This window comes from Thalassophryne amazonica, chromosome 11, assembly GCF_902500255.1.
Source record: "Thalassophryne amazonica chromosome 11, fThaAma1.1, whole genome shotgun sequence".
Classification (NCBI taxonomy): Eukaryota; Metazoa; Chordata; class Actinopteri; order Batrachoidiformes; family Batrachoididae; genus Thalassophryne; species Thalassophryne amazonica.
Window position 1 is genome coordinate 51,376,401 of NC_047113.1, and position 22,273 is coordinate 51,398,673.

The 22,273-nt window shown below is 41.8% G+C and overlaps 1 protein-coding gene across 1 annotated transcript in view; it reads left to right on the forward strand.

Moving 5' to 3' along the window:
• Positions 1-3,742: 3,742 nt before the first annotated feature.
• The window catches only part of inppl1b (inositol polyphosphate phosphatase-like 1b), a 43,243-nt gene continuing 24,712 nt past the window's right edge, over positions 3,743-22,273 (forward strand). The window contains exons 1-4 of the mRNA XM_034181641.1: positions 3,743-5,202; positions 10,656-10,719; positions 19,231-19,369; positions 19,558-19,672. Coding sequence (XP_034037532.1) covers positions 5,066-5,202; positions 10,656-10,719; positions 19,231-19,369; positions 19,558-19,672 — 455 coding nt within the window. The 5' untranslated portion in view covers positions 3,743-5,065. The remainder of the gene's footprint in view (positions 5,203-10,655; positions 10,720-19,230; positions 19,370-19,557; positions 19,673-22,273) is intronic.

Below are 22,273 nucleotides of genomic sequence, written 5' to 3' on the forward strand. Positions count from 1 at the left end.
ACACAGAAAGGCCACGGGAACTGAACCCATGACCTTCTCGCTGTGAGGCAACAGTGCTAACCACTAAGCCACCGTGCTGCCCACATAATGTACATATACGTACATATTCATAATGTAAACGCGAATATTAATACCGTTAAATACGAGGTCTGTTAGAAAACTATCCAACCTTTTTTATTTTTTTCAAAAACTATATGGATTTGAATCATGTGTGCTTGCATCAGCCAAGCTTGAACCTTCGTGTGCATGCGTGAGTTTTTTTCACGCCTGTCGGTTGAGTCATTTGCAACCGACAGGCAGGTATAAAGTTTGCATTAATGTTATCTTGGTTCAGGGTCTGTTCCAGCTGCTTTTAAACATGCTGTGGTTCGACCTCTTCTTAAAAAACCTCACCTGGACTCATCAGTTTTATCCAATTTTAGACCTGTGTCTCATCTGCCATTTCTATCTAAGGTTTTAGAAAAGGTTGTCTTTTTACAGTTACAATCATTTTTAGAAGACAATCTCATCCTTGAAAAATTCCATTCTGGGTTTAGATAGCAACACAGCACTGAGTCAGCACTTTTAAAAGTTCATAATGACATTACTCTGTCGGTGGATGCAGGAAATCCTGCTGTGCTGGTTCTGTTGGACCTCACAGCAGCCTTTGATACTGTGGATCACACAGTACTTGTTTCCCGGTTAGAACATTTTATTGGCATTCATGGTACTGCACTTAAGTGGTTTAGATCATATTTGGCTGAAAGGAGCTTTTCTGTCATGATTGGGGACCTCTCCTCATCAACTGTTCATCTGTCTTGTGGAGTGCCGCAGGGTTCTGTCGTTGGGCCGATTCTATTTTCTTTGTACATTCTGCCATTGGGGTCAATTATAACCCAGCACAACCTGTCCTTTCATTGTTATGCAGATGATCTGCAAATCTACCTGCCTGTGAGGACTAATGGGAGTGATGCTTTGTCATCATTATTTAATCGTATTCGTGATGTAAAGCAGTGGCTGTCCCAAAACTTCCTTTACCTGAATGATGGTAAAACTGAGATCATGGTGTTTGAGCGCTCTGGCATACCAAATGTGGTAACACCAAATTTTGGTGCTTTGGCGAACTATGTAAAACCAGCTGTCAAGAATTTGGGAGTGATATTTGACAGCTGTTTGAGGTTCGATCAACAGATAAATTCTGTTGTCAAAGCTAGTTTTTTCCAACTTCGCCTTTTGGCTAAAATAAAGCACTTTCTCAGTAGACGTGATCTTGAGACGGCCATTCATGCTTTCATCAGCTCCAGACTTGATTATTGTAATGCACTTTATTCGGGCATTAATCAGTCGTTTCTTGCACGTCTCCAATTGGTGCAGAATGCTGCTGCTCATCTTTTAACAAACACTTTTAGACGTGAGCATATTACGCCCGTCCTGTACTCACTCTACTGGCTTCCAGTTCATTTTAGAATTGATTTTAAAATTTTAATGTTTGTTTTTAAAGCTATTTATGGCCTTGCACCTCCCTACTTGTCTGAAATTTTAACTTTGCGCACCTACAGTAGGACTTTAAGGGCATCTGGCCAGCTTTACTTAGATGTTCCAAGGTCAAGATATAAACGCTGGGGTGATCATGCTTTCGTGGTAGCCCCAGACTGTGGAATGAGCTACCTCTTGAGTTACGTACTATTCCTGACCTAGCACTTTTTAAATCTAAGTTAAAGACTTATTTATTTAAACTGGCTTTTAACACAGTGGGGAGGTGACATGTTCTGTTATTTTTATGTTCTTTTTATGTGTTGTTTTAAAATTTTATTTTATATGTGTTTTATTTTTGTAAATTTGTGTTTTTAATGTTAAGCACTTTGGACACCAGTCGGTGCTGTAAAGCGCTTTATAAATAAATGTTGATTGATTGGTTCTTCCTGGGTGGTTCTTAGGGCAACTGATCCAATCCCAAGCAAGGACTATTTGTATATATTCCCACTGTCGCCAAGTGCTTGCTCACAGGGGGTCATTTTGACAGTTGGGGTTTTTCTGTAATTATTGTATGGCTTTGCCTTGCAATATGAAGCGCCTTGGGGCAACTGTTTGTTGTGATTTGGCGCTATATAAATGAAATTGATTTGATTTGATTTGATATAAAAATGTATTTCCTAAAATGATACATTTTGGGTTTCAAATGAAATTTATGTAGCTTTTTATCCCTCGAAATCCTCAAAAAGCTTCTGCTTCGGGGGGCTTCGCCCCCCACAAGGGCGTTGCCCCTCGATCCCACCGGGGGCCCTGCAGCCCACTGGACCCCCAACTCAAGGATTTGAACCCCCCCTTTCACATTCCTATATACAGCCCTGCCCAGCACACACTCCTCACTTGTCAGCACATTATCATGTGCATCTGTTACCACCCTAACCTGCTGCACATCCTTTCCAGCTCTGTCCCTTTGTCTGGCCAATCGGTACAAGTCCTTTTCTCCTTCCTTACTATTCAACTTCTTGTACAGCTCGCAATATGCCTTTTCCTTCGCTTTTGCCACTGCCATCTCCTTGTACTCCTGTCTACTTTCTTCATCTATCCGACTATCCCAAAACTTCTTCGCCAACCTCTTTCTCCTTATGCTTTCCTGGACCTCTTCATTCCACCACCAAGTCTCCTTGTCTTCCTTCCACTGTCCAGATGTCACACCCAGTACTGTCCTAGCTGTCTCCCTCACCACATCTGCAGTACTTTTTCATTTGTCCAAAATTGCTTCCCCTCCATCCAGTGCTTCTCTCACCTGTTCGCTAAATTTCACACAAGTCCTCTTTCAGCTTCCACCATCTGATCCTTTGTTGAGCTCTCACTCTCTTCTTCTTCTTTACCTCTAAAGTCATCCTACAAACAACCATCCTATGCTGTCTAATGACACTCTCTCCTGCCATCGCCTTAACAGTCTCTGATTTATTTTAGCTTGCATCTCCTATAAAGAATGTAGTCCACCTGTGTGCACCTTCCTCCACTCTTATATGTTACCCTGTGCTCCTCCCTTTTCTTAAAGTATGTATTCACCACAGCCATTTCCATCCTTTTTGCAAAATGAACTGCCATCTGTCCTTCCCATTCCTATCCTTGATACCATATCTACCCATTACTTCCTCATCACCTCTGTTCCCTTCATCAACATGCCCATTGAAGTCTGCTCCTATCACCACTCTTTCATGCTTGAGCACACTCTCCACCACCTCATCTAACACACTCCAGAAATCTTCTTTCTCCTTCATCTCACAACCTACCTGTGGGGCATATGCACTGATGATATTCATCATCACCTCTTCAATTTCCAACTTCACACTCATCACCCTGTCAGACACTCGCTTAACCTCCAACAGACTTTTAGCACACTCTTCCTTTAAAATGACCCCAACACCATTTCTCTTCCTGTCCTCACCATGGTACAACAACTTGAACCCACCGCCGATGCTCCTGCTCTTACTTCCCTTCCACTTGGTGTCTTGCACACACAATATGTCTACCTTTCTCCTGTCCAGTGGCCAGTCAGAATAGTGTTAATAGTTGGAATAATAATAATAATATAACAGTTGGAATAGTTTGGAATAGTGGCCAGTGAGGCCACTATTCCAAAAAAATATTTGGAATACTATTGTACTGTTATGTGCAGTCAAGACCTCATAGCAGCTCTGAAAAAGAACTGATTACATATTCAGGGCTAAATGTGCACGTCACCAGATGGGGATGGAGCTGTATTTGTTTTGTGGAGGCTGCGGTTGGTGGTCGGCACATTTCTGCTGAGTAATGAGAGGCAGAACGGCAAATATGGAACCAAACAGCTTCACTCTGAGTTTTTCACTCTGGCTAATGGAGACAGAAGGGAGCAGTGGGGCAAAATAATGGGTGATGTTTTTGGACAGGGCAAAAATGAGAACATGAGGGATGATCATAACCATATGGAGGAGGTTGTTTATGACGGGGACCGAGTGAGCAATAGAAGAAAGGAAGTTTAGGGAGTGTGACTGAAGAAAAGTATTCGGAGGGGAGAAAAAGGAGAGAGAGGGGGGGGGGGGGGGGAGGGAGGTGGAGGAGGAGGAGGAAGCAGTCTTCTGTTTCACACAATGGCGGTGAAGTTGAGCCCCTCAGAAGAATTCTCCCAGCTGTGTCTGCACTCTGGAATGTCGAGTCACTTCCTCTTGTCTGTCGTCCGCCGTGATGAGGTTGTCCTCTGATCCTCTGCGCCTTCCCTCTGCTCTGACAGCACTCTGAAGGACCGCCGGAGAACAAACCAGAGCAGACGAGACCCGTCCAGCATTGGTGTGAGACTAGCAGAGAAAGCTGAGAAGAACCAAAAACATCTCACCAGCTGCACCTTCTGAAAGATGTTTCTCTTCCTTTATAAGTCAGCAGAGCTGGGAAATGATTTGAATTGACTGGGTTTGTGTCACCTCTTTGGTTTTACTGCTGACTGATTTCCCTGCGTGTGTGTGTCTGCTGCGAGCGTGTGGGCGCCTGATTTGTTTGTTGCGCTTCTCTTTTTTTCTGTTGTGTTTGCAAGTGGGGCCTTTTTGCTTTGGGTCAGGAGGAGGGTTATTGTTTGTGGTTGAGCTCGACGCACGGTCATTGCATCAGGGGTGGCTCGTTCATTCAGACACTGCAGTTGCTCCACTTTGGCTCTCCTGCCTCACTCCACTTTGTCGGTCTGCGTTCATCGGAGGAACACACCAACCTGTGTTCAAGCGCCTTCAAGCCAAAAAAGTGAAACGGAGGATTTTTACCAGTTGCGGTTTCCAGTGGACCTCTTGCTGAGGTTGGGGCAGGCATGGATGCTTCCTCCAACAGGATGTGTGACCCAGAATGGAGACCCAGGAAGTGTGAACTGAAATAGTCTATTTGTTGCTTTTTCTTGTTGCAGTTGATGCTTCGTTCACAAATAAAGGGATTATAACTAAGTAACAAGCATTTGGTGATGGTGACTGACAGATGCATAATGACCTCTAAACCAGTTTGACGTGGTGAACTCACCACTTTGGGTTATGTCAAATTTTTCATTTCACGTGGAGTATTTCTACACATCTATTTTTCTCTGAGATCAATTGCCATGGCTACGGCCGCGTGGTATCATCGTGACATCAGCCGTGTCCACGCGGAGGACTTGTTGGCACGGGCGGGTAGGGATGGTAGCTTCCTAGTGAGAGACAGCGAGTCTGTGCCAGGGGCCTATGCACTGTGCCTGCTGTGAGTAGACATGCACACACGCACGTATGCATGCACACATGCACGTACACATGCACACACAGGCACACACACATTATGATGTTGTTGTTTCAAAAATTTAACCAAGCAGATTCCGGACACTTGCGTTTTCCCAAAAGTGTAGCATGGATAAATACATACAGTAAACTGGCAAACTTTACCAAATATAAACATTAACCTTAGAATTAATGCTTACCTTTCAGGTGACCATCTTTTCAAGCATAGGCAGCTCTACAGTGAGGCTTGATGGGGCTCAAACACTCCATGATTTTCAGTAGACCTACAACAAATTAAATTGATGTTTGCAATTTAAAATCGCTTCAGTTTCTCACATGATCTGTCTTAATAGAGTTGTCACCTCTGTAGTTTGTGTGTTATTTTGTCTGTAGGTTTTTAAAACAAGTAATAGCCAGAAGAGCAAACTTTCATGCTTTCTAATATGAGTCTTTTTTGCATCCTAAAGAATACATTTTTGGAAGATTTTTCTGTCTTGCATTTTGAATCTCTAATGACATTGTGTGAGTCATCAGGATTTTCTCCATGAACAATACCTGAATGACAACACAGTAGTCAGCGGTATATAATGCAGTAATATCTTATGACTGAGTATGACCACATTCATTAAACTACAATGAGTTCATCTTCATATTCATCCTCACTGCCATGCAAAATTGGTAGTTCCTTTAACCATTCATTCATTCATTCATTCATTCATTCATTCATTCATTCATTCATTCATCCATCTTCTACCGCTTAGTCCAATTAAGGGTCGCGGGGGGCTGGAGCCTATCCCAGCAGTCATAGGGCGCGAGGCGGGGTACACCCAGAACAGGACACCACTCTGTCGCAGGGCCACAAACAGAGAAACAAACACAGACACACCCACACACACACCTAAGGACAATTTTTTTTAAAGATTCCAATCCACCTAACCCGCATGTCTTTGGATGTGGGAGGAAACCGGAGCAACTGGAGGAAACCCACGCAAACACGGGGAGAACATGCAAACTCCACACAGAAAGGCCACGGGAATTGAACCCATGACCTTCTCGCTGTGAGGCAACAGTGCTAACCACCAAGCCACTGTGCTGCCACCTTTAACCATTCATTTGGAAGTTATTGATGAAAGATGTTGGATTCACTGACAGTTTGGGTGCCCTGCTTAGAAGAAGAAAATAAAGAAGCAAGTCTGCATAGGCTCTGAGGCCCAGGATTCCAGGATTCCATCATGTAAACTGATTTTACTGATTTCCACCAACTGGTGTGAGATTGGGTTGCATTACAACTGAAACAATAAAATGAAGAATGAAATAAAGGAATCAAAACATACAAAAACATCTCATAACAATCACAAAAGAGAGCAAGCCCAACAGTTCCAGTTGAATCATACAGCACTTCCAAAAAAAAAAACAAACCAAAAAAAAAAAAAACATACTACACGTAGCTAAATGTCGACTAACGACGACTGAACTCTGGACTGTGCTATGACTGCAAAACCTGGTTAAATGACAGAATCTAGCAACTTCAATATTTATCTTCTGCATTTAACATGTTCAAAACTTTTTTCTGATGATGATACATTGGTGAAATTTGAACAAATGTCAGAAAAAACCCAGAAACTGACGTAAGCACAAAAAATTCAGATATATCAAAGTGTGCGTAGTCATGGATCCACGCATGTTTGGTTTATACATCCCACAGAACATGGCATTTAGCACACGTTCACACGCACCAAACTCCTTCCTGGTCATGCCGTCTGAATATGTAAATTTATTCAAATAGTTTGGTTGTGTCGTGCTGATGGAACCATAAGTGTAGAGTGTTGTGTCTTTGATGACGTCCATTGTCTCTGTGTTGTGTGTAAAAACATTTTTTTTTTTTTTGAGACAACGTGTAAAAACAACAAAAGCAGTGACTTGATTGTCATTCTCTCACTCAGCTTGCTGCAATGTAAAATGAAAATTAAATGAGTACGCACACAGAAGTACAAAAATATTAGGTGTATGGTGGGTGACAGTGTGTGACATTAACAGTACACACACGTTTATTGACAAATACAGAACACAGTCAGGGGCTTGTTAAAAAGCTCTCTAGTTCCACCATCAAAAAAAGAAAACACATTAGTAAATGGATTGCGTTTAAATAGCGCTTTTCCATCTGCATGAGATGCTCAAAGCGCTTTACAGTTATGCCTCACATTCACCCATGCACACTCACACACCAATGTCAGGGTGCTGCCATGCAAGGCACTCACTGCACACCGGCAGCAACTCTGGGATGAAAGACCTTACCCAAGGGCCCTGATGTTAATATTTTTATATCATTTTATTTATTTTCATTTATATAGTGCCACATCACAACAATGTTCCCTCAAGGTGCTTCACACAAGTTAGGTCTAACCTTACCAACCCCTAGAGCAAGCACACAGGTGACAATGGTAAGGAAAAACTCCCTCTGATGATTTGAGGAAGAAACCTCTAGCAGACCAGAATCAGAGGGGTGACCCTCTGTTTGGGCCATGCTACCGACACAACTGACAAAACAAAATATACAGAAAATTTTGAATGTCCATGCCGGTGAACAGGACGGGAGGCTTGCACATAAAAACACCACCCCATTTCTGGATGGAGCTGCACCTCAAACAGAGAGAAAAACAGAATCAGGCATCAGAAAACAACAAATACAGTATCATTTGTCAGCATTAAGCAACATGAAAAACAGAAGAAATACTAAGGTGATCACCGACCACTAGCCATAAGCTTCACTAAAAGACACAAACTTTAGATAAAGTTGAGGCACTCTCTCTTTACTAATGAATGAATTTAAAAGGGTAAAAAGCATAGTAACATACTATGCCAGTATGCTAGCCATACAAAAGGGAAAATAATCCCTTAGTGATTGTCCGGTCTGGCTGGGGTTTGAACCAAGGATCCTCTGGTCTTTGCCCAGTGCTTAATCACCTCCCCCAAAAGTAGTAATAAGAATTATTAGTAATTAGTAATAAGAAAATATGTGAATGCATACATGTCCAAATGTGCCCGCACTTCCATTTGGAACAATTACGCAAATAAACTATAAACACCAAGCAGCCCCCCCATCATGCACCATGCCAGCCTCCAGCCTGATGCGCAATTGCGTACCACATATGATTTGAACATTGAAGGAATGAAAATTTTTCCTATTAAAAGAAACAAATTCATCATGTGATGGTGCCTAATAGCTCTTATCACATTCAGATGACTGGGTTCCCCACAGCTGGCATGGCTTGGCTCAAGGTTGACTGGCACACCCCTTACCGATCAGCCAGCTCACACTGGAATGCCCCTGATGCCAGGACGCCCAGCGTGGTCAGCACCTGTTGTGTGCACACTCACAGACACCCCCTAGGTCCTCACTGTATTGTGCTCTGGGCTGAACACAGTTCTGCGCACACCTTCAGTAACACTGTCCTTGGTAATCAAAATCGGTTTACGAGCCAATTATTGTCATTTGCAAGTAAATCCTCGCATCCCCTGAATACATGCTCATGTCAGATTGCGGCATTTGTAAGTAATTAAAACTTCCTGTGTCTCTTAGTTTATCGCATGTAGGATTGGAAACTTTTCATTTGCTCTACATTCCTGGAGAATCTCACCCTCTGCAAAATGATTCAGCAGCTCACACCCTCCCGTTGTTTCATTTGCCCGCAAGCAGCCTCGAATCTATTAAGGATTACACGGCTGTATCAGGATAAAGACAACTTCACACGCATGTGTTGTCCAGTGTAGTTTGATTTGCTTGCTCAAATGTAGTCCACCTCACCCATTCCAATCCTGGTTGAAGATTCCCTCTTTCTCCTTTACCCCTCTTTCTTCCATGGAGCCCCCGAAAGAGGGCGGGAGCTCCAGAGACCGCACGACTGACTGCTGATCAGCCCGAGCCAAATACATTCCTGAAAGCTGAGCCTCTTTCTTTGCTTTGGTTCTTCTCTCAGTACCTGATTTGTAGTTTCTTAAATTCCTTTGCTCTTGATTTTTTATTTATATTCCAATTATCTCCACCACAGAGTTCGTGTTTTCACTTTCGTCGATTGGTTGATTGTTAGCAGGGTTACTGAAAAACCCATAAACCGATTTTCACCAGATGAGGTGGGAAGACTGGATTAAGCAAAAAATAGAAGTCATTAAATTTTGGAGTGGCTTTAAAAAATACTGAAACATATTTAACAGAAATTCAGATGAACACAGTTGGTTTTCTTAAGAAATAGTGGGTGGCCTTGGCCACCAGTTACAGGCTTTGGAAATTAAAGAAACTTACAAACAAGCTCATTTCAAACTACACGTAACTTCAAAACGGCACATAGTGAGTGAACGAAGAAGTGTCTGCTATAGCGACATTCACAAGAAATCCTTCTCACAGGGTTGTGTTCACTTGTGGCTGTTATTTGAGTTTTAGTATGTTACTGCATTTAAACCCTAATAATAACAATAAGAAGAAGAATGGGGAGGTGATGGTCTTGTGGTTAAGCAGTGGGCTTGAGACCACAGAATCCTCAGTTCGAACCCCTTTCTGGCTGGAAAATCATTAAGGGCCCTTGGGTAAGGTCCTTAATAACTAAATTGCTCCTGGTGTGTCGTGAGCGCCTTGCACGGCAGCAACATAACATCAGTGTGTGTGTGTGTGTGTGTGAATGAATTGTTGAATGTGAGGCATTACTGTAAAGCACTCTAAGCTTCTGATATAGATGGAAAAGCGCTATATAAATGCAGTCCATTTACCATAATAATAATAGCTGAGTTATCTGATTTAGTGTGGAAACAGTTTAAATTTGGAAACTGGAAACTTTTCATTTGATCAACATTTCTGCAGAAACCCTGAGAATGAATAGCTTGGGCCGGTACGTAGGGTTTAATTAGTTCAGTTTAGTAGGGAGGTGCAAGTCTGTGAATAATTTTATTGGTTAATAGCAGAACCTTAAAATCTGTTATAAAATGATAACATTTATTGTTTTTGAGTTATTTTTAACAACCCCGAGGAGTTGGACTTCGGTATCTTGCTATCTAATTTTACAGGATACATGGGTTTTTCCAAGGCCTAGGAATTCTGGATGATAAAGTGTGGATTGCAATGCCCCGCTTATTCCAATAATTTGTCAAGGGCTCATATAATGTCACTTCTCGAGTGATTAAAAACAGAACACGTTCTTCTGAAGTTGCTGAAAAAGACTGATAATCAGAGCGTCCATCATGTACAGTAGAACAAAAAAGGCCCATCATGAGTAATTAGTGAAACACAATAAATGTGAAACACTGGAGTTTTGATGAGGAAAAAGATCACATCTTTACACAGCAAAGCATCTGGCTCTGATTTAAACCGATCATATTTTCCCTGTGAATGTTACATTTGCTCACAAGCATTTTGTAGTAATATGCAGTTTATGTGTTTGGTCTCCAAAGGTTCCAACGTCACATTCATACGTACCGGATTCTTCCTGATGCAGACGGCCTTCTCGCTGTTCAGGTGAGTGGGTGTTAAATGTCAGCACAAAGTACACACACACACACACACACACACACACACACACACACACACACACACACACACACACACACACACACACACACACACACACACACACACACACACACACACACACACACACACACACACACACACACACACACAGAGAGAGAGAAACAGAAGCATTCAGATGAATTTTGAGGGATCAAACAATGGATTGTTATTGCCCATTTGGAACACCAACATGTTTGTGCCTCGCTGCCGTAAAGCTGCAGTAGCCTCCTCATTTAAATGGCATCTCTGCCATGGTGTCGCATGCCTGCAGCATGACCTCAGCTGCACAAAGAAATAGATATTTTCATCATTCTTGCTCAACCCACACAGTAGTTCACTGACAAAATGTGCTTATTTGTCGTGTGTGGGTGTTTTTGGACTACATAATGGGTCAGCTGAATGTGGCAGTTTAAGACAAAGATGCTGTAAGTCTGTTTTTGATGCTCTGACTTGAGGCCTTTTAGTCAGCAAATGATTTAAAGCTACAGTGTGTTGGATTTAGCATCATCTAGTGGTGAGGTTACTGATTGCATTTCTGCAACTTCAAGCATTTGCATTGTTTTTCCTTCATGATTTTGCTTCTTTTGTGACAATGGATTCGTGCTCATTTGCCTTCTCTTGTATAACCAATATGTATGATACACCAGTTCCCAAACAATGAGGGTTCTAAAACTGGTTACCATGTAGACATGAAGGGGCTCATTCTCAGCTCATGAAAACACATTGATTCATTATAATTACACACTAATGAACACGTGGTTATGAATGCTATCTTCCATTTCTGCAAATAAACACCACTAAATCCTACATACTACTACATCCTATAGCTTTAATCATTGAAGATGACAATCAACAAAGACAAGGGTACAACGTCCCAAACACGAGCACACACAAACACAGAATGGGTGAGCGAGGAAAATAAGTATTGTATATTTTCAAGCAGCAAACCAGAAGCCAGTTTTTAGAATAAAGGCCTTTGACAGGTTTAATAACAGTTCTGTGACAGCTGGTTTCAAGTCTGGAACCTGGAAATAAACCAACACCCATAAACTCTCATTGTGCTATTTTAGGTGGCTTTCCACTGATAGAAGTATTTTCACTTTTTACTTCCCCACCAAAACTGGATTCGCTCCACTAACTGTCTCAAGTGCATGCTGGACTTTTTGTTTTTGCAAAAAGGGGAATGAAGTTATTTCAGGGATTATTTTGTCTCTTACAGTCTCATTGCTATTTATTTCTTTTTAATTGCTTTTCAAGACATCTTTGTGGTTGTGGGGGGGGGGGGGGGGGGGGATTTGAAGAGTTCCTGGCACATTTGTCATAGCTGGAACAGGAACGGTTTCTCTCACCGCACAATGAAAACAAACTCTAAAAAAAGGGCGTACAGTAGGAAAAGAAAGCGTTTGCTTTGTGTTGTGGTTCGTGTTGCATGCTGATGTCGTACATGTGAGTGGGGGCCGTGTAAGTCTGTTTGTGTTTCACCTGTGCACATCATGCCTGTTTGTTCAGTCTTAATTGCCTCTGTCAAGGTTATGTGATGAGCTGCGTTTATCCATTTGTTTGACTTATAGCAGGATTACATGTGATATATATGTGAGATGTTGTGAGATGATCTCTCAAACTAAATTTTGATAAATTCGAATGCACAATCTGAATCTATTTTACACCAGCAGTTCCCAGGCTTTTTTACTTGGAGCACCCCCCCCCCCCCCCCACTTACATCTAAAGCCCCTTTCACACCGGGTCCAATGTAGAATTGCGTATTGTGGCGTACCATCTACGCTGACTTATGCGGCTCTACGCCAAATTTTTGCTCCCTACGGAGCAGTACGCTGAGGGCTACGTAAGGAGGATGCAAAAAATGCAACCTGTTTAATTTTTTCAGCTTAGAGCGTTGGACGCAGAAAGCACACACTTTTTAAACAGGTCTGCGCAACACGGCGCTACTGCATGCAAATCTGCCCAACACTGCACTACTGTACACATCCAAAAACTTGAGTGCGTGCATCCAGAGTGAATCAGCTGGAGAACAGGTGTAGCGTGTGTGTGGCTGCATGATCATGCAGCGCCTCTCTGTGCTCAGAACAGGTGATCGAACTGGTGGATGTGTGTGTGTGTTCAGAAAAGGTGATCGAATCTCAACTCATAAATCCAGAAACAGAACAGAAACAGCAGGTCTTGGAAAAAAAAAAGAGCAGAGACACAGCTCCCTCTCTCTCTCTCTCTCTCGCTTCAGAATACTGACAAGAAACGGGATGTTTAAGTATGCTTGTGAGTTTAAATGGCAATATTTTCTACTATTTTTTGGAGGTGGGGATACACTCTGAACTTTGCCATCTGTTTCATGCAGACAGAGTGTTTCATTCACACATGGAGTAAAGGGGCTTTACCTGTTCATTTCAGCCCAATGCACCATCACAGTCTGAGGAACACTGTATCCACATAAAGCCTGATGCTGGAAAATGCCATCTGAAAATACTTTTAATTCCTTGTCATAGCTGGAAACGTAGCATTTTAAAACAAGTCCCTCTGTGTTTTTCTGCTCCAGGTGCGTTTTATCAGAGGACGCCGATGTCGTGCTCTGATCACATCTGGTCAGACAGAAACGCTGTAATCAACTTCAATCAACTTTTTTCTTGTATAGCGCCAAATCACAACAAACAGTTGCCCCAAGGCGCTCCACATTGCAAGGCAAGGCCATACAATAATTATGAAACACAGTCTACGTCTAAAGCAACATAACCAAGGGATGGTCCAGGGTCACCCGATCCAGCCCTAACTATAAGCCTTAGCGAAAAGGAAAGTTTTAAGCCTAATCTTAAAAGTAGAGAGGGTATCTGTCTCCCTGATCTGAATTGGGAGCTGGTTCCACAGGAGAGGAGCCTGAAAGCTGAAGGCTCTGCCTCCCATTCTACTCTTACAAACCCTAGGAACTACAAGTAAGCCCGCAGTCTGAGAGCGAAGCGCTCTAATGGGGTAATATGGTACTATGAGGTCCCTAAGATAAGATGGGACCTGATTATTCAAAACCTTATAAGTAAGAAGAAGAATTTTAAATTCTATTCTAGCATTAACAGGAAGCCAATGAAGGGAGGCCAACACGGGTGAGATATGCTCTCTCCTGCTAGTCCCCGTCAGTACTCTAGCTGCAGCATTCTGAACCAACTGAAGGCTTTTTAGGGAACTTTTAGGACAACCTGATAATAATGAATTACAATAGTCCAGCCTAGAGGAAATAAATGCATGAATTAGTTTTTCAGCATCACTCTGAGACAAGACCTTTCTGATTTTAGAGATACTGCGTAAATGCAAAAAGGCAGTCCTACATATTTGTTTAATATGCGCTTTGAATGACATATCCTGATCAAAAATAACTCCAAGATTTCTCACAGTATTACCAGAGATCAGGGAAATGCCATCCAGAGTAACGATCTGGTTAGACACCATGCTTCTAAGATTTGTGGGGCCAAGTACAATAACTTCAGTTTTATCTGAGTTTAAAAGCAGGAAATTAGAGGTCATCCATGTCTTTATGTCTGTAAGACAATCCTGCAGTTTAGCTAATTGGTGCGTATCCTCTGGCTTCATGGATAGATAAAGCTGGGTATCATCTGCGTAACAATGAAAATTTAAGCAATACCGTCTAATAATACTGCCCAAGGGAAGCATGTATAAAGTGAATAAAATTGGTCCTAGCACAGAACCTTGTGGAACTCCATAATTAACTTTAGTCTGTGAAGAAGATTCCCCATTTACATGAACAAACTGTAATCTATTAGACAAATATGATTCAAACCACCGCAGCGCAATGCCTTTAATACCTATGACATGCTCTAATCTCTGTAATAAAATTTTATGGTCAACAGTATCAAAAGCAGCACTGAGGTCCAACAGAACAAGCACAGAGATAAGTCCACTGTCCGAAGCCATAAGAAGATCATTTGTAACCTTCACTAATGCTGTTTCTGTACTATGATGAATTCTAAAACCTGACTGAAACTCTTCAAATAGACCATTCCTCTGCAGGTGATCAGTTAGCTGTTTTACAACTACCCTCTCAAGAATCTTTGAGAGAAAAGGAAGGTTGGAGATTGGCCTATAATTAGCTAAGATAGCTGGGTCAAGTGATGGCTTTTTAAGTAATGGTTTAATTACTGCCACCTTAAAGGCCTGTGGTACATAACCAACTAACAAAGATAGATTGATCATATTTAAGATTGAAGCATTAAATAATGGTAGGACTTCCTTGAGCAGCCTGGCAGGAATGGGGTCTAATAAGCATGTTGATGGTTTGGATGAAGTAACTAATGAAAATAACTCAGACAGAACAATCGGAGAGAAAGAGTCTAACCAAATACCGGCATCACTGAAAGCAGCCAAAGATAACGATACATCTTTGGGATGGTTATGAGTAATTTTTTCTCTAATAGTCAAAATTTTGTTAGCAAAGAAAGTCATGAAGTCATTACTAGTTAAAGTTAATGGAATACTCAGCTCAATAGAGCTCTGACTCTTTGTCAGCCTGGCTACAGTGCTGAAAAGAAACCTGGGGTTGTTCTTATTTTCTTCAATTAGTGATGAGTAGAAAGATGTCCTAGCTTCACGAAGGGCTTTCTTATAGAGCAACAAACTCTTTTTCCAGGCTAAGTGAAGATCTTCTAAATTAGTGAGACGCCATTTCCTCTCCAACTTACGGGTTATCTGCTTTAAGCTACGAGTTTGTGAGTTATACCACGGAGTCAGACACTTCTGATTTAAAGCTCTCTTTTTCAGAGGAGCTACAGCATCCAAAGTTGTCTTCAATGAGGATGTAAAACTATTGACAAGATACTCTAACTCCCTTACAGAGTTTAGGTAGCTACTCTGCTCTGTGTTGGTATATGACATTAGAGAACATAAAGAAGGAATCATATCCTTAAACCTAGTTACAGCGCTTTCTGAAAGACTTCTAGTGTAATGAAACTTATTCCCCACTGCAGGGTAGTCCATCAGGGTAAATGTAAATGTTATTAAAAAATGATCAGACAAAAGGGAGTTTTCAGGGAATACTGTTAAGTCTTCTATTTCCATACCATAAGTCAGAACAAGATCTAAAATATGATTAAAGTGGTGGGTGGACTCATTTACTTTTTGAGCAAAGCCGATAGAGTCTAATAATAGATTAAATGCAGTGTTGAGGCTGTCATTCTCAGCATCTGTGTGGATGTTAAAGTCGCCCACTATAATTATCTTATCTGAGCTAAGCACTAAGTCAGACAAAAGGTCTGAAAATTCACAGAGAAACTCACATTGTAATGTAATGTAATGTAATGTAGTGTAATGATTTAATCTTTTAAAGCACCAGTCAACTGTGATCAGGTGTAATTAGGTCTGTTCAAACCTGATAAGTGCTGCGACTCTTTAAACTAAAGCACTGTCGCTGTTGGTGCAATCATCAGACGACCTGATCGGTCAGGTCCTGAAACGCTGTGATGACTTTTAAAGCGCTGTTGCTGTTGGTGCGGTTTCGTGCACGCAATGGTGTCGTGCACAAGCGTGCATGAAACCGTCACAGCGGGAACACCATGCGAGCACCTGGAGTATGTGTAACCACATCGCGCAGCTGCTGTGGGAAAAAAAAAATACATGCCACTCACTGGATTCAAAACTGCAATTTACAAAAGCTGTGATTGCCAGCCAGAAACTTTACCACTGAACTACCATCACTGACCTGTAAAAGGTGTGTAAAATGCCTGAAATCGACAAGGAGATGGACGGATTTTAAAAAATAAAACCACACCACAAAAAACACCACATTTTATTGAATCCCTCTTATCAAGCGGACAATACATATATGAACCATCTGTTCCTCTGTAGATGACCCATGGTCACAGATGTTCAGTCATGAAATGACATGAATGGAGCAGTGTGCTCGCATGTCCACATCTGCTGAAACCGGCATGTCCAGCCGGCCCCACATGTGTGTCTGGCCGGACATGTGTATCTTGTGGACGGCGCACCTCAGGACAGACACCGCGTCATGTGGAACTGAGCTCACGTGGGTGACGTGACAATTAGATCACCTGCTGAGTGTTGTGATCTGACGGTCTGTATCACCTGGGGCACCCTGTCAGTGTGCGTGCTCTCCAGCCCATCACAAAGCGATATATGTTTTTACGTATTTCCATGTGAGGACAGCATGCACTCACACGCGCATGTCCATCAAAACATGGTAAGTGTTCTGCAGCTGTGACATCCAGGACCAGAGATGTCAACTGCTGCTGTTGGCAGCCAGCCACACCCCCTGTCCGCACAGACCAAGCTGCCACTCTGCGATCACATGAGAGGCACCTCGCCTGCAGGGGGCACATGAACCACACGCATGCCATGTGTTGGGGGGAGCGGGGGAGAGCGTGCGAAACACACGCACACGTGTTGTGGGGGGGGGGGGGGGGCGACAGTCTGGCACACCACATGTGTATTTTGCAACTTCACAGTCGTTGTGGCACTTAGACAAATTTCACATCCAGTTCGAAAGTGATCGTCTGCTGACTGTTTTTATGCTAAAAGCGTGAGTGGCCCCACATTTTCTAAGTGCTAAGTGAGCACTGTTAGATGTTTGTGTGTGTCACCTGGAATTTGACCGACACCTGCTGCGAGAGGGTTCGATGGGCTCTCACAGCGCACACTCTGTCTTTCAGCCACTGGTGTGCACAATAGTTGTAGCAACAGGTGTGGTTGGGGGAAGCGCCGATTTTTCACAATTGGCATGCAATTTCTCCTTTGTGCGCTAGTCGACTTAAATCGTGTTATGTGTGAAGGGGCTCTAAAAGATTGTTTTCCCTCAGCCTTTTATTGCACTTGTATTCCCTGCCACAGGGACACATGTGTAACTACCACTGCAGCCAGGAAGTGCTGTAACGCTGCTAATGATGTCACCTTTCCTGTGGGTTGCAAAGTCCCTCTGGGATGTATTTCATCATGACAAATAATTTGTATGGGCTTTTTTCTAGCATGCAAATAAATGTACTTCTGCTTATTTTTTACCATCAAATCTTTCAAGAGGAAACAGGACTGTGTCAATATGGAAACCTATGCAAACAACAACAGAGCCAACATAGAGCAGATAACCAATTACACGGGTTGCTGGATCAAGCCCTGACTGCTCCTGTATGCTGCTCTCAGTCCCAAAAATAAATATTTGAGAGTTAACAGAATATTGAATAAAGTCAAATCTAATTTTTCATTTTTGCTGACACATGTATTATATCTAACTTGGGTTAGTGAATTGTTTAGCCATTATGACTTGGACAAACCTAACATATCATCTGCATGTGCCAGAGACCTCAACACAGAGAGCAGACAGTGTAGTGAGTAAAAGTTCCTTAACCATAGTTCCTTAACACTCCAACGTCAAACACAGAGGGCAGGGAGCTCAATTTGACACATTTCAAAGGACCAGGCCATTGCTCAGGTTTCAGCTGGTCATTCAAATAAAATGAGAAATTCTGAGAAGTGAGAGGAGATGAGAAGTCCTTCTTTGGTCACCAGGCTAGATCTGCCTCATGGGATAGCATAGTGCAGTCCTTTTGCACACAATAGGATAAGAGGAAGACATACTACAGTCATTCCAATAACTTGACTGGGGTATTGACCTTACTGGTCAATTGTTATGAATTGTGATGGAAATATTTTCATCAGAAGACTCTTGCTGTTGCTCATCAATGTGTCCCTAAAAGTATAGATCACGACTGGTAACAGAATAAATCCACCTTGGTTCAATGTAGAAGCAAAAAGATCTGTTAAGAGAAGGTATGTTGGTTAAGATATAAGGAAACAAGATCCTAGATAACTTATGTTCAAGTGAGAAACAGAGTAGCAAAAAGTTTAAGAACGATAAGGAAAGAGTATGAAAAGAATTTGTGTAAGAACGTTAAGAAGAATTTCAAGAATTCTTTAAAAATTTATTATTGACTAGTTCGGGGTGGTGGCCAAGTGGTTAATGCGCTTGGTTTCAGTTCGGAAGGTTCTGGGTTCAAATCCCACCCCTGCCACATTTCTCCATGTAATGTGGAGTTGCGTCAGGAAGGGCATCCGGCGTAAAACCTGTGCCAAATCAACATGCAGATCCACCTTGGATTTGCTGTGGCGACCCCAAGTGCAAACAAGGGAGCAGCCGAAGGGACTTACTATTTATTATTGACTAGTTCAAGGTCATGGAATTTGATTTTCAACCCAATTTGGACAAATTGTAACACACAGTTAGATGGATTCCAGAACTGCCCTAGCAACGTCGAGGTCACTGGGGTCAAATATCAAATGTTAATGTCTTCATGCCCATGGATACCTAGTATTAAAAAAAAGTCCCTCGGAATGCATATTCTGAATGTGGCTTTTATTTTTAAAGAATGGGCAGACTGTGAGCATAGACTTTTATGTGTTTTATCATATTCACGTTGACTTCTGTGTGTTTCACAGACAACACAGGGAGTGCAGGTGAACTGTTTTCGCACACTGGAGGACCTGGTGTTGGGGTACCAGCATCCTCACAAAGGCCTGGTCACTCCTCTGCTCTACGCTGTTGCTCGTGATGCAGACACTGGAGACGAGAGCTCAGGTTTGCTCACAGGCTGTCACCATAACACATGTACAGATACAACACACAACACGGTACACCCGTTATGCACACAAAATTAAACAATATGTGCTCATAAAATGTCATAAACATGTTAAGATCCTCATTACAGAGCTGTGATATTCATTACTGATTGCTCATGGTTGTTTTAATGTTCCTTTGATGTGCAGATGATGAGAAGCCACCCCCATCTCAAACCAACACAGTACTTGTCACCCAGCCACCAACACCACCGGGACCTCATATAGTTTTCCTTGATAAGTTGCAGGAGCTGAACACATCCAGGTATAAGAACACGCACTTACGAGCTCTCCAACCTGTATTTCCCAGACAGTCTTATACATTGTTCCACCTTCTCTATTAAATCAATATATCCCGCGGTGTGCTTTGAACAGTGGTGGGCACAGCTAACCGAAAGTTAGCTTTGATAACCATTAAACCGCAAACTGAAAAGTGAACTTTTATGACGCTAAACTGATAAGCCCCTAAAAAAAATTTAGCGGACATTACCACTAACCGCTACGTTTTAGTATTGACTCTGTACACTGTTGGCTACTGATAAGCCAGTTTCGAGTTTAAGCGCCGCAGGGGCTGCTGGGTAAATTCAAACACAAAATGAACACATGGAAAATAAATAAATAAAAAATAAAACCCCAAACACTGTCATCATCTTTATCAGAAGCAGTAAATCGTAGTATTAGAAGTCACAGTTGATCTCTATTCTCAAGGTCGGTCATCTAGGCATTTAACCTCAAGGGGCAGGTTTTCTCGGTGAAAACATCGCTGAACTCAATACAAATGCATGTAATTTGCTCACTTTTCAAACGGGTAAGACTCGCCAATAAAGTCAATTTAATGTACAGTGGTTCATTTCAGGTCAGCTTGGTGTATTCTGGGTTTTCACATATCCCATAATCCCATGTGTGCCAGAGAGTTGCTGCACTCAAAACTTCATAGAGAATCCACACGATGACAATTGTAAATGAATATTATACTACAAAATGTCATTTTTTAAAATGCTTTTCATCACGTTAATAAGAGACTGCTGCCTGATACCCTGAAAACTTGCTAAAACAATTATAACAAAAAATCCGTGTCTGCTACGTTTAATCTGTGTGGAATTTAATAAACGCAAACCGAATTTCAGACATATTATATATATTAGTCTGGAACAAAGAGGACAAACAGTGTCGTAAAGAACAATAATCAAGACGTTAAAGAGCAAACTTCACTTTCCCCCAGAACGACATGAACAGGAAGGGAGCGTAGCTCACAGCAGCTCCCATTGAAAATAACAGAGAGACAGCCTGTGATTCTCACATGTTTACATAAAATAAATGCAATAACAACGTTTATAAACCCAGAGAATATATTCACAAGAGTTTTAGGCACAATATAAAAATAGTTTTATGTTGCGATGTTAATTGTGTTGTCTGTGTGCAGCAGTTAAAGTGAAGCGTGATCAGAGCGTCTCAATGCAGTTCTCAATGTTACTGAAATCTCGCAGCGCGGCGAACTCTCCGAGGTTTTGCGGGATTTGAAACCTGAAAAGCCTCAATAACTCAATAACTAACAGCCAGCTGACAGCTATCAGCTGAAGCAAGTTAGATACAATAAAAACTGGCTGATTTCATTAAAACAGCATACAGACCGAGCATGTTTTGACCGAGCGGCCAGTCACGGAAGCATGAATTCTCTCCTTCGGATTGGCCACTTTGTCCAAGTGAAGTAGTGCTGACCTTGAGAATATTATACATTTATAAACCATTAACGGAGCTACGGCTCACCTGTACTGCATTCACAAACACAAAACAAATGCACAAAAAACAAATAAATAAAAGTACTGACTTTTGCATTGCTTACATACCGTTTTTGTCCACAGTGTAACTTCTTGTCTTCTTACCAGCGCGTGTGTGCTTTGACCTGTGAAGCGGAAGTGTAGCTAACTCTGTGCGTTCATAAACAGGAACTAACATGTATGATTTTAGGGTTTATAAATGTTTTTGATTGTTAAATTTACTCACTTTACTAGCAAAAACAATGTTAGCGGACTGAAAGTTAGTGGAACTAAATTTAACAGAAGCGAATTGGTCCGCTGATGGTTTTCAAAGTTAGCTGAAAAGCTAATCCTCTAATGAAAACGTTAGCTTCACTAATTAGCGGTTAGCGGATTAGTGGAACTGTGCCCACCACTGGCTTTGAATAATACAAAATGAAACTGAAATGCAATGAGTTGGACAGGTTTTGTAATTGCAGATGAAGAAATGTGGGGTAGACCGCAGAACTGAAGTGACAGAAAATCAGGAAATGAAATACTGTAAAGGAGATGAACAAAGTGAAGGCAGGGGAAAGAATTAGCAGTAGGGGTGTCACAGTTGGGGTCATGTTTGTGTTTAGATTTCATGGTTTGGTAAAGGAATTTTAATCTGAGCAGCACAGAGGTGCCATCAGACACTTTAACACAATGAGAATGTAAATGTAAACTTCAGTGTTTATGAATTGATTACATCTGTTTCGTTTTTTTGTCTGTTTATGTCGCGCAACATGTAGAGCCAGACTCCCTTCAATATTTTGTGCATTTTAAGTTTTTTTTTTTTTACGCAATTGATGGCATCTCTTAAAACCTCACTCTGTACAGTAGACCTGTTCAAAATGTCAAATGTTACAAAATCTTTTGGGCCACATGTTGTTCTTGTTCCACTAATAAAATATAAGATCTGTGCCAAATTTTTTTCGTAATCAGACATTGTTTAGGGGTCCACCACAAAGCAACAATTTCCCCCAAACAAGCAAAAAGGGGAGACGACTTCCTCTGGGTGACCAATCAACCACCACTTTTTGCGATTAGAAGCCATCACATGTACCTGTAAAAGAAAAATAATGGCA